The following is a 13,517-nucleotide window of genomic DNA, read 5'->3' as shown; positions in this document are numbered from 1 at the left end:
AAACACATCTGACCGCCTCCATTTTTAGGCTTCTTGCACGTTTTTACTCCGACCTTCGTGAAACTTCGCGGCCTGTTAGAGGTAGTGACAAGCTGGAAGCCTCTTGTTTTTGAGGTCAAAAGTTTATGTCGGCCAAAGGTCAACAACTGAGGTCAAATTTCGAAAATCCTCAATTTTCATCCGATTGATTTGAAATTTGAACAGGATTTGCAGATCAGGTAACTGAATTCAACCACCAATTATTTTCTAGATCAGGCAAGCATTGTGCTGTGCACGACGTCTTTCTTGTTTGTGTGTTTGTCGCGCTCCTCCTCCTACAGTGCTTGTCCGATTACATCTGGACTTGCTATATCGGATCAGCGTGACCCCAATCAATGTGTCGGGGTGTTTGTATCTTTGCCGGAGAAAACCGTCGAGAGGTAAAGTCGAGGGGGCTTCATCATTCCAATCATTATTTATTTCCCCATTCCTGCCCCCCCCCGTCCCCCTAATTCTCGAATTTGTTGTAATATGACCTTTTGTTTTCTCTTTCAGGGTGCTTTGAAGAAGGCAAAATATTTGAATGATTCCATCAATGTAAGTTTGTGTGAATGTGGAGATAACTGTGTTTTAATTACTGAACTAATAGTTTAATTTACCTCTGAACTGTCCTGGTGGAACGTTTGTCTGTGATGGTTCTTTGTCTTTTGGCCCCTGAGGCTGTGAGTCCCTCTGTGTGAGTTACAACTTTGTGGTTACAGCTATGCGGTTAGTTAACCTTTATACTGGTTATAGAATGAATTTGTTTTGATTTTAACCGTCGCTGGAGGAGAGGGTATTGCATTTGGGTCTAGTTGTTTGTTTGTTTGTCCGCACAGAACTTCCGTGTTTTTTTCCCAACAACCGCTTGTCAGATTGAGACTAAATTTTCACCATTGGTGCGACAACTCATGTGAAACGATTTAATGATAATTATGATGTCATGGGTCACGTGGTGTGGCAACCATGTTGGAAAAACTGGAAAACTTTGGACCTCTGTAGCTCTGAAACCGCAACAAAGAAAAAATTTAAACTTGGCACACAGCAAGAACTCCTCGTGGTTGCTGTGCAGCGGCCAGAAAACCGCGTTCACCATTTTCAATACTTGTCCTACAGTTTGGAATGTGGAGAAATGAGACTTCGGAATTAAACACTTCGAGATATTTAGAAAATTTTACTCGAGCCGATTTTTGATTGAGGTTTTATTTTTCAAATGGGAGTCCTTCAAAAATAGGGTGTCTATTTACCTTCATTTTTTTTATGAGGAGTGCCAGTTGGCAAAATACGGAATAGGAAAAATCTTCCCAGGAAGAGGAACAATTGTGTGTGAACCAATACGTCTTGGCAATGAATCTTCGTCGGTGGATCGGTCAGACTGAAAAGCATCGCATCCAGCGCTTCGATCCTAGCGAATCCCTCGTCACCTACCGGCTTGTCTCTCTTACTAATTACATAACACACCAGCACACAAACACCACTGCAACACACCACACAAAACAAGTCCTGGTGAGGGTGTGTAATTGCTCTGATTGATCTTTTTCTTGTCTTTTTTTCTTCTTCTTCTTCTTTTGTAGCTCCGCAAGGAAGCTGACATAATGCGGAGACTTCATCATCCAAACATCGGTAAGTGTGGATTTCACTCGAACTTATCACAGGATGAACAAAACAAGTTACAGTTGTTAAGCCACCATTTAATAATTTTTTTCATGGTGCCGGTGATAGCTCACCTACGATAGCTCACTTACAGTTCACGAAGGACACCGTGGGATCCTTAATGTACACCAACTCTTGTCTGCAGACGGGACGTCGGTTCAACGTCCATCCGAGGGACGGCACACACACACACTGAACCACCCTGCCTGTGACACACTATGTTGATGACTTGTCATTGGAAGGGTCACACGGAATTTGCTTGTTCATCATGTTGTTTAAAGGTGTTTGACTTTGGGTGGGTTTCTTATGCCATCTTAACTTGTGCTCCACTGTCTTGTTTCCCCACAGTGAAGTTGATTGATATAATTGAAAATCCGATCTCTCACCAAGTGGTCCTCGTGATGGAGTATGTTGCTGGAGGTGAGGTTGCTGAAGTCATTTTTCTGAAAATCTACTGCTTGTGTCCATCAAGTTCACTTTTATTTGAACACTAAAATAATTTAGTTATGGTAATTAGTAAACGTGAATTGTTGGGACTTTTTAGCGGCTCAACAAAAAGAGCAGAAAAGATAACTTTGACATATTTTAGTTCCAATCCCTCTGCCAGGGTTCTGTCAAAAGAACAGAGGGTCTTGGAAGAGTGAGTTGGCAGAGGGTAACACTCGATTCAGAGTGGGGTCATCGTTGGACACAAACAAGGGAATGAATGAACAGGGAGAGGAAAGACAGATGATGGGACATTGTGCACAGACACGGAGCAACACGTCTGGTGTTCCATTTTTGCTGATTCCCAGTCGAGCTCCCCCTGGTCTCTCACCCCTCCGACCACCTCTTGTTCCTCCAGTACATACAAATTCCTCCAGTCGCTCCTCCGAGTTAAACTTGAAGCCCACACCTTCCACACACACCTCCACTCGTTTGTTCCTCTTTTCCATGGACACACTGGTCCACCTGTTGCCTGGTCAGACCGAGGCGGGCTGGTCCGCTGGTTGGCTGGTGGGCCACTGCCAGTCACCTTTTGGGCTTCGGAATGACTGGTCTCGTGATCCGACCGATAGAACGAGAGGCTATGACGTGGGCCCATCCACCTATCACGTACATAACATGTGTTGCTACAAGTTATCGTTGGCACCACCGGTTTCCCAGGTCACATGACAGCGGAGTTTCTCCAATCTTCGTTTCATCAAACGTCGCCTCCATAACTCGATATCACAAGATCGTCTTGAAACTTCATGTTGACGTCACTGGAGAGTGATATCCTCAACACATTCACTCATCGGTCGTCCGTCCACAAAGAGTGTTTGACCGTTTTTACAAAAGACGTTTCGAATTCTCAGTTTCTGCGAATTCCGAGCTCAAAGCCATTTCAGTATGTTTGTACTTCTTGTTGGACGTGCGGACAGTTTGCTAAAATCTCTTTATCCTGCAGTTCTCCCGGGATTCCATTGAAACTTGCTTCTCCCCACTCAGTGTCCATGTTGCGAAGTCAGCATCTGTCGCAAAAAGTCATCTTTGTCCGTGGAATCTCGTTCATAGTTCAAAGGATTTCCTCTTCGCTGCCGGGACATCAAATGATTTTCATTAATTAATTCATTTTGTACTGAAGAATCAATCAATCCCTTCTGACAATATCACTATTCTTGTTCCTATCAATAAAGCATGCTATATGTCCATTATATGACGGATTGTCATTCGTTTTTGTGCTGATGCTAAATGTTGTCATCCAACGATGTATAGAATCCATCATAATCTCGTGGACAGGCCGTCGCTGCTCCTATGGTTGGCAGTGAGTGTCCCGGAATCAGTGGCGGAAAGAGAGTGGCATTTCTAGATGTGGGAGAATTGAATGCTCAGCCAGTAGGTCTCCCAGATAGCTCAGAGGAAAGAGCACTGGTACGGGTCACCAGGGGACCCGGGGTCGAGGGCCAAAATCTCGACATATCACGATATCTCAAAAAGTTGTGGACGAGTGATGACAAAACGAGGTGGATGAGATGGTCAGGTGACACGAACAAGCCAATTAGATTTTGGTTCAGATTGAACCCATCAGTGGGGATACAAAACGTAAACTGTTCGACCTGGCGGAGGTATGCGCTCCACCGAGTACCGTTCTACTTTGTTCTGTTTTACCAAGTGTCGCTCTATGAGTGATTTTTTTTATTGTTTTGTTTGTCGTTGCTCCATTTTATCGTTCCTCAACTTGTGTTTTCTCAAAAATGAATAACCTCATTGCTTTGCCCTTGTATGTTTACGTTCGATGCGTGCAGGTTCACTCTCTCACCAACTTTTTTTCCGGAAGACATTTTCTTTAGTTGATGGGTGGCACGTCATGAAGCAGGTGAGATGAAAGAGCTTTTCAGCCTCAGTGTGATCTTGATGTGTTTTGAAACTCGAAATTGGACAATGTTAACAATCACAATCCGTCTCCATGATTTAATATTTTATCTCTTCCTTCCAGATGGTTTCTGCTTTTACATATATGCACAGCAAGAACATTGTGCATCGGGATATCAAGGTAACCCACTTGTGTAACACTGCAATGAAAACCAGATATTGTTCAGCACAGCAAGGATGGAATGGGGGTGGGAAGTGGAGAGGGTGGGAAATAATAAAATTTATATTGTTGGGTGATTATCAACAAGGGGGGAGGTGGAGTTTGGGGGGCTGTGACACATCCACCCTTTTTGTGCTCATTACACAATTCATTAGACCTCCAAGAAAGCTCGAAAAGATGTCAAAATTAAACATCCATTTCAGTTCGGTTTCAGTGTGTGATAAACAGAACCACCCACTGTCGGAGTGTGTATTTAATTATTTATGATCAAAGGTTTGATGCCTATTCATCTTGACATTGTGAGTCGTTCTAAAATCTCAAACTCGTCTTTGCAGAATCCACTGATACACGCTACCTGTCCATCAACGCACTTCCATCTCAACCTTCTCCACCATATTCGAGTAATTCCCTATTGAGAGGTCGAACACTCCACCCCTCCTCATGGGATTATCCACAAACTGGATTAAAAAGCAATCCTGGACTAGATCGAGAAATTCCTCACCTGCCCATTCCCCATTCCTCAACCCAATCTCTTCCTGGCAAATTGAAATCACCCACAATCAATCCTCTTCCCTGACCACATGCCTTTCGGAATGCTTAATGAACCTTTCTTCCGTCAAACCAGGAACCTGATACACGAACCGATAACTATTCTTCCATCTTTAATGTCTCTCCACACAGAACCCTCCACGTCAATTCGCTCCTTCACATCACCCCTTTCTCTTGATTTCACACGGTATTGTTCTTCACCTCGATTGATACACCTCCTACTATTTTCTCTTTCCTATCACACCTCGACATCTTGTGGCCTTCTCGTCCCTTCCTCCAGCGAAACCGAGTCTCACGAACTGCGACTCCATTGTCTATCCACTCTCGTTTCAAACTCCTCCATATTATTGTATTAACTTCTGACATTGGTGGAGGATGTTTTTTTTAAAACTGTTTCTCTTCCTGGAATTTTTACCTGTGATGTGTGGCAGGTCCACAAGAGCTCCGCATTGTTGTTGTTGTTGTTGTTGTTGTTGTTGCTGTTGTATTGGTTATCGTTGGGGTCGATTTTTGAAATGTTCACCCATTGGTCAGACAGCTGCCTGACCACGCCCACATTGGCCACTTGACTCCACCCACCACGGCACTCAGGCAGAATTATATGGCCGCCATCTTGGTTTTATTTTGGGCCTAACACATTAGGCCTGTAGGCCTTTATGCCCGGGTTATGTTTTTTTTCCCAACCTGCTCTTCTCATTCAAATTTGGATTTTTATTTTGTCACATTTTATGATCAAAGGTTTGATTGTTATTATTATAATGATTTGTGTTTGCTCTTCAGCTTGACAACGTGCTTTGCGACAATCTGATGGCCGTGAAGGTCATCGACTTGGGCTCTGCTACATTTTTCAAGCAAGGTGAAAAACTTCATGAGTTCTGTGGCACACTTGCCTACATGGCCCCAGAGATCTCAGGGGATGGCTATGAAGGTCCCCCAGTCGACGTGTGGTCACTGGGCATCCTGTCCATACTATTATTTATTGGACTGGAATTTGATGGATCTGACATTAACAATGTGAGTATTTGTTTATTATGGCGTCATGATCATCATCACGAAGACATGTCATCATTATTATGTGCAGAGTTGCCTTTTTGAACATGACCTCTCTGATTTTTGTTGAACGAAGTGCGATGAAAGAACTTGGCAGGAGTTTTTGGCATCCAAACGGTTTTTGCTGCTGGAAGTGTTACGGATAGGTTGAGAAGAACTTGTTTCATCATTCACTTATCTTCTCTTTTGTCATTCTTCTTTGGTTTGTTTCATTTCGACTGCCAAAGATTTGAGTTGTCACAAATTAATTTACAGCATTTAATAAAACCATGGACTTAATATCCAAGGTTTGAGTCGAGAGGGTTTGTTTTTCAGCTCATGAAGAAAACTTCTCGAATGTACACCATAATTTATTTATTGATGAGAATGCATTTTATTCGTTTTGAGTCAAGTCTCGGTGATTGCATCAGGGAGTGCTTGATTGGAATATGCTTATTATGTGAATTTAAGTATTCGATTGTGACGATTCGTTCAGATTATGTCACGAACACGTTTGTGTTTAATTGTTCACAGGAAAAGTCAGAAGTCAACAAGTTCGCGAAAATATTGCGCAAAATGCCAGAACATGCAAGCGATGATTTGAGGTGGCTTTTGCTTGGGATGACTCACCACGATCCTCGGTCAAGGTTCACGATGGAGGTGAGGGTTGGACACCGTTTTCATCTGTTTGATTTGCATGAACAAGTATGTTCACACGTGCTGGAGTTGCTGACCTCCTGTTTTGGTGGAGAAAAATGCTGTTGCTGACTGGTGGACGTGTTTCCTGATCGTGTCAATATTGGATTCCAACACATTCTTTTGCAGAACATTTCAAAGCACATATGGCTCAGAAAATGTCCCTCTTTGTAATTTTGAAGGTAAGCAGCCCTCCTCTTGTACTCTGAATATCTTCCGTTAGTATTATTTGTCCGGAAGATGGAGCCTCATGGAAGAGCATGGTGATGGAGAGCATGAACTGATAATTATAGGGCAGCAGGGAAACTATTAGACAATATAAACATTAATCCTTTGAACCCTGAACTCCTGAGACTTTTAGCTCCACCACCCTGGGCTCCCTAGAGAAAAATACAACCGCTCAGATACATGGAGGGTTTGAATATCAGATGGGAAAACGGCCATGAGGGTTCACAGGGTTAACATGCGGTTCTGTATCTGAGTGTGTTAGACTTTGGTGGTGCAGTTCCTCTTCACAGTTTATCACAGCTAAGTTTTCAGAACAGATCCGTCGTGTCTCTCCATCTTTTTGTCCCTATTCAGATGTGTTTTCGTGTCATTTTTTTTTCTGTGTTTAACCGGATCTTCTTGTGGCGTTTTGCTGATGCTCCTGTGAATATCTGGCCTCACCAAGGATTAGATGAAGGTTTTTGATGGAGGATGATCTGAGATGATGGTGAACAGCAGTGTTGAAGACCTCGAGGGAAGAATGAGATTCAAGAGTGAAGAAGGAGAAAGTGGTACGGGAGTTGAATTCCCGAGGAAATGGAGCAACAGCTCGGTTGACATCAATGGGGAGGAGGAAATTCCTCTTGAGGAAATTCCCCACTGAGTGATATGAGAAAAATTGCTGTGACGTCACTTGTACCCAGAGGATTCCAGGAAGTGACAGCACCGGAAGTGCTGAACTATACCTGAAAAAGTTTGACTGAACTGGACAAAAAGAACCATCAAGCCTTTGAGTTGACTGGAATTGTTGAGAAAGTTCCTTCTAAAAATCATTCCAGTCTACAGTGATAGAACTCCACCCCGTGCAAGTCTTGGTATGTTTGGCACCTTATCCGAACCTGAACCCAAAGCCCTAACCGAGTTCCGTCTCATAACTGCCCCATACCTGTTCCCTTATTTTCAGAAAACTTTTCCAGCATGTGACATTCTCTCTTGAGGTGGAAAAACATTTCTCAATCTGTCCTTACTTTCCAGGTGGTTCCAATAATTGACTCCATGTTACTGATTCTGAATTCCAAGAAACAAAACTTTTTTACTTCCCTGTCTGGATACTTTCTTTCTTATCTGTCCTTTTCCAGATACTTTAGTTCTTTGAGCGTAGCCATAATCCAGTCGGGCAGCCTTCAGGGAAATAGCTCCTCAATATGACCTCACCTTTCCCCTCTCAAACGTCTGACAATCTTGCCTTACTTTCCAGGTGAATCTCAGAAATGATTCCATGGCTGCTGACCCAGAACTCCAATCATCGAAACTTCTTACTTTCCTCTCTGACCCTCTTTTCTGCTCTTTTCTCAATATTTATTTGATGGCCGCCATTATGCAGGCTGATGGCCATCAGATAAATTTCTCCTCAATATGACATCACCTTTCCCTTCTTAAATGTCTGACAATCTTGCTCTACTTTCCAGGTGACTTCATCAAATGATTCCATGACTGCTGATCCAGAACTCCAATCTTCAAAGCTTCCTACTTTTCCCTCTGCCCCTCTTTTCTCGATTTTTCTCTACGGAGAACATTTTTCTATTTTCTTGTATTTCACACAAAAGTCACCTTCCCAAGTATAAACTTATCGCTCACCTTCAATCTTCCTCCTATTTTTACCTTTCAGTTAAATTTAATTTGGAAAATGTTTTGGGTTCAGTCTTTCAGATTTATTCTGCCCTGTCATACCTAAGATTTCCCAGTCATTGTGTCGTAGTTCAGACAGCCGTCCTCCCATTCTGGTTCAGGAGGTCACGGCTCAAGCCGATGAAGCCTTTGTCGCTCCTGTGTGAAGCGGGGCCATCGCCGTGAAATATAAAACACACAGGAAATGGCGCTCTGTGCTGAGGTGCGGCGGTGATAGTCATTGTTCACCCTCGACTAGGCAAAGATCCCTGGGGGGTGAAACAGCACGGTAAGGTCTGCACCGTAGTTGTGTGCTTCACCTGAGTTTCAGGTGGATTATCTGGTGGAGGTCGTCGCCCGAGTGGAGATTGCCACCCTACTGGTCGGGATATAACCAGAGTGAGATTCATTTTGAGGCCACTCTGGTTGGACCTGTACTTGCAGGGTGACCATCCCCATCTTCATTTGATTATCTGTTGTTCCTTCGTGTCTACAAGCTTTAATTTTGCACAGTGTACTTTATTCCACCAAAATTAAACTACAACAGTGAAAATGAAACTTTCCAGCCATCCCTACTTTAAACAATATTTTGTCCTCTGCCAAGGAGTGATCCACAAGGATCAATTCTGAAGGCAACGGCCTATCGTCAAAAATAATGGTTTCATTTTTGACAACTACAGGACGATGCATCAAGTATGGTTGGGAAGAATAATTCTGTACTGCGGAGGATCAAGCCGAAATAGCCGTCGATGTACACAGGGTGCCCAACTCCTCCCCACGTGACTTGTGGCACATCTCACGGCACAGAAGGGTTCCAAGGCCTTCACATTCAGTGTTCAAAATTTCCTTGTGGACGTCCACTTTCACTTTGATGAATCAGTCAAGATAAAAGGCTAATTGAGGGCGAACCTGACTTTCACCAACAGTGATGTGAGAAAAATAATAAACAAGGAATAAGGAACTTAGACGCAGGAGGAGGTCATTCGGACCATCATGCCTGCACTGCACAAACACCAGATTAAATATGTCCATTCAGTTCAATGAAGCATCCTCTTCATCGATACCAATAAATGTCAGAGTGTGTCAGAAGGTCATTCAGTCAATATGTGTGTTTCTCCTCCTTAATTCCAAAACCATGAAACCAAACAGCCTGAAAGTTTGCGTGCCGACAAAGGGAACTCCAAGGAAGTGCATGAGTGAAAACTGGGTGTTTGGGTTAATTAAAACACCCTTTTTGAAGACAATTAACGGCCTTATTTAATTATATCCTAAATCACGCGATCCTCGGCCACATCGCTCTCGATGGGGTCTAAGGCACATCCTTAGTGGCCTCGCTGGGGTCTTAATTCGCCATTTTGTTCAGCCTGCTCAACAATACCTTGGGTTGGAAAGGGCTGCAACTGTTTATTGATGACAAAGTACTCAAAATGTTGTTTTTTTTCACTTTCCTCACTCACATCATCGAATGCTTCATCGATATACAGTAGCTATGAATCACTGTGTACATCGCTTTTGTAAGTGCTGTAGTTTTCAAATTAGGACCTTCGAGTGATCACATGCATGACATGATACGATTTTCCCACGATCTCCTCTCACGGACTAGTTAAATTATGTGATAGAAATCTCATTTGAGTTTGGAGGATTGGATAACGTGGACTAAAAAAAACTTGAAACCAGGAGTGAAGTCTGAAAATGTTTAGCAATCGGCAATGTTAAGTGTTTTTGCGGGTATGTTCCATCACCAATCAGCTTGCTATCACTTACCAAGCCACCCGCTCCTTATCAACCATTTAATTTGAGAGGTTGCTTGAGTGCTTAAGCCACTTTCCAAGCACCTTGCAGTCGATAACAGTGTAGTTCATGTCTGGATCGGGATATACAGTCCACAGTTGCTACAAGGTAGAGGTACACATCTGTAGATTTGGATTTGTAAAGGGACTCTCTGTCGGTAAGTGTGCATGTCTGCTGCATGCTTGATTATGGGTGTTGTGGTGGCAAAGTTCCATCCCGTATCTTATGATGATGATGGGTGGTGGAGGTTTTGATGATGATGATGGGTCAGCGGCGTACGAGCGATCACGTATTCCTTTGTCCTCGTGGCTGTTTCCAAGGCAATTGGTTATTTTATGTGACTCGGTGTACTTTACAAAAGTTATGTGGTTTCCCTTCATGAGTTTCAAAGCAAAATATTGTTGCGGACCCGGGGTCGAGGACGAGAAGACCACGAGGGGGGGGGGGTGGGAAGCGACCTCGGGTTCCCACCAAACTCTCTGGAATCGCAGGCCGTCGCACACGAATAACTCCGTGACACGGCGGGTCGCGTGAACGACCATGAACGCCAATAACTCGACCACATGACTTGGGGTCCTCCGTCCAATGAATACCGGTTACCTAATGGTCACGTGATATAATTACCGGGGGACACACCAGCCCGGCTCAGATAACGTCCCGGCTGAGCTAGAATACGGACCATGTTGGACCAATGAAAGAAATGATGAAAACGAGCTGGGAACATCTCCACATCAGCATTTATTTACAATTAAGCGAGGAAATTAATTAATTTACAATTAAGCCGTGGCACAGTGAATGGGGTTTATTATTATGTACAGCAGGGACAGCAAGGAATTTGTGGGGTGTGACAAAAGGCAAGTAATTTACAAAGCAGACACAGAGAAAACAAAAGAAAACCACGTGATCACAAAACCATTTGAATCGCGGTTTCTCAGCGGCAGATTCGTGCCGCCCAGCCACGTGACCGACGGTACAATAAGGAAAACTCATTAATTGATCGCGCGATGAGAAAAACTTTGACACGATACAAATTCTGAATAATGATGAGATTAAATATTACTTCTCAGAAGCCAAAACCTCAATAACAACATTAAATGGAGATCCAGCCTCTGGTCACCTCCCTGGTGGCAACAGTACGGTGCTTTGGATGCGCGGAGTCTGCGTCTCATATTTCGTGTTATTCTGTCCTCACGATGCGGGACTCGGTACAAATAGACAGGGAGATAAACACTGTCCCTCACGTTAAACGTTCACAAGGTAGAACTCAAACCCAATCGTGTTTATACACCGCACAGTGTTTAACATTCACAATATAGAAATCAAACCCTATCGTGTTTATACACCGCACAGTGTTTAACATTCACAAGATAGAAATCAAACCCTATCGTGTTTATACACCGCACAGTGTTTAACATTCACAAGATAGAAATCAAACCCAATCGTGTTTATACACCGCACAGTGTTTAACATTCACAAGATAGAAATCAAACCCTATCGTGTTTATACACCGCACAGTGTTTAACATTCACAAGATAGAAATCACACCCAATCGTGTTTATACACCGCACAGCGTTTAACATTCACAAGATAGAAATCACACCCAATCGTGTTTATACAACTGTTTATACACAGTTATACACAGTGTTTATACACAGCCATCAGGGAGTCTAACATGAGCATACTCAGGATTAGTATCGATGAGTTCGACCCCCTCCACCATGGGTTCATACTTGCTTTGTCGTACCGGGCGTTTCATGAACACTGTTCCGGGATGGGTTAGCCAGTTGGGCACCGATTGGCCGTCAACATAACGTCGCTGGTGAGTAAACATTCGTTCGTGAGGAGTTGCATTGGTGGACGTGCAGAGCAAAGAGCGTATGGAATTCAGAGCGTCGAGAAGGGTAACCTCCCACCGCTCGGTCCCCAGCCCTCTTGATTTCAACGCCAGAGTTACGGCTTTCCAAATGACTCCATTATACCGTTCCACCTGCCCATTACCCTGTGGGTTGTAACCCGTCGTTCGACTAGTTGCGATGCCGTGCTCTAATAGGAATTGTTTTAGCCCGGCCGACATGAAACACGGCCCTCTGTCTGAATGTATGTACGAAGGTTTCCCAAACATAGCGAAGAGGTCAGACAGACATTTCACGACAGTGCCCGAGGTCATATCCGAGCACGGAAACGCGAAAGGGAACCTTGAGTATTCATCAACAACCGTGAGTATGTATCTGTTGTCAGTCTCGATCGGCAGGGGCCCTTTGAAGTCGATATTTAGTCTCTCGAAGGGTGAAGTGGCCTTGATCAACCTGCCAGATGCCGCGCCATATAATCTGGGTTTTAGTTCAGCACAAACAGGGCATGAAGCATTCATTTGTTTAATATCTTCGATAGAATAGGGAAGGTTTTGTCTGCGCACGAAATGTGCCATTCTGGTTACCCCCGGGTGGCACAGAGACACATGGAGGTCTTGCAAAGCCTGACTGATTGTCGCCAAACATTAGACCCGAGAGAAGGTGTCTGCAGCAGGGTTTTCCCTCCCGGGCCGATAAACAATGTTGTAACTATAACAAGATAGATCTATTCGCCATCTCATTGTTTTCTCGTTCTTAATTTTCCCGTTATTTTTCCCATCAAGCATGAAGGCAACGGATCGCTGGTCCGTGACGAGCGTGAAGTGGTTTCCCAGTAAATAATGTCTCCATTTACGCAGGGCTTTGACAATAGCGTACGCTTCCTTCTCTATTGCCGAGTGTCTCTGCTCGCTTCCAGAGAGAGTTCTCGAGAAGAACGCGACGGGTCGGCCGGACTGATTAAGTGTAGCAGCTATCGCGTGATCTGAAGCGTCGGTCTCCACCACAAAGGGCACCGAGCTATCGATCGATAAAACCACGGAATTACTGATATCGTCTTTGAGGTTGTGGAAAGCTTTTACAACAGCGGCATCTGGTGGGAAGTTTTTGCAATGCACTAGGGGATGTATTTTCTCGGAGTATTGGGGGATCCATCTCGCGTAGTAAGCGAACATCCCGATCACCCGCCGCATTGTCTGCAGGTCATGAGGTGGGGGTAGCTCACGGAGTGGGCGCAATCATTCAGGATCAGGCTTAATCGTGCCGTCGGCTATTGTGTAGCCGAGAAGGTCAATTGACCTTGCCGAGAATACGCATTTCTCGTAGTTGAGGGTCAGATTATATTTTCCAGCAATGCTCAGGAATCTGTCCAGATTCATATCATGTTCCCCCCAATCTTTACCGCACACCGTGACATTGTCCACGTAAACAAGTGTCTTTGAGGTTTTCATCCGAGATGATGTCGTCCATAACTCGTTGGAAGCAAGCTACTCCATTTGTGA

General features: G+C 44.1%; 1 protein-coding gene across 6 annotated transcripts in view; it reads left to right on the top strand.

Moving 5' to 3' along the window:
* The window catches only part of LOC147007943 (uncharacterized), a 34,058-nt gene extending 24,081 nt beyond the window's left edge, over window positions 1-9,977 (top strand). For 5 of the 6 annotated variants that reach the window (XM_085866211.1, XM_085866210.1, XM_085866207.1 and 2 more), the window contains 9 exons: window positions 535-576; window positions 1,593-1,641; window positions 2,020-2,091; window positions 3,939-4,009; window positions 4,130-4,186; window positions 5,555-5,788; window positions 6,338-6,463; window positions 6,629-6,681; window positions 7,173-9,977. In XM_085866211.1, the coding sequence (XP_085722337.1) occupies window positions 535-576; window positions 1,593-1,641; window positions 2,020-2,091; window positions 3,939-4,009; window positions 4,130-4,186; window positions 5,555-5,788; window positions 6,338-6,463; window positions 6,629-6,673 (696 nt within the window). In that variant the 3' untranslated portion in view covers window positions 6,674-6,681; window positions 7,173-9,977. The remainder of the gene's footprint in view (window positions 1-534; window positions 577-1,592; window positions 1,642-2,019; window positions 2,092-3,938; window positions 4,010-4,129; window positions 4,187-5,554; window positions 5,789-6,337; window positions 6,464-6,628; window positions 6,682-7,172) is intronic. The other variant, XR_015053814.1, reaches the window with a different exon arrangement.
* The last annotated feature ends 3,540 nt before the right edge of the window (window positions 9,978-13,517 follow it).

Source organism: Eptatretus burgeri, chromosome 23 (assembly GCF_056783735.1).
Source record: "Eptatretus burgeri isolate ZD-2024b chromosome 23, Ebu_testis_v1, whole genome shotgun sequence".
NCBI lineage: Eukaryota > Metazoa > Chordata > Myxini > Myxiniformes > Myxinidae > Eptatretus > Eptatretus burgeri.
Note: the sequence above shows the minus strand (reverse complement) of the source record. Positions and strands in the feature narration are given on the sequence as shown.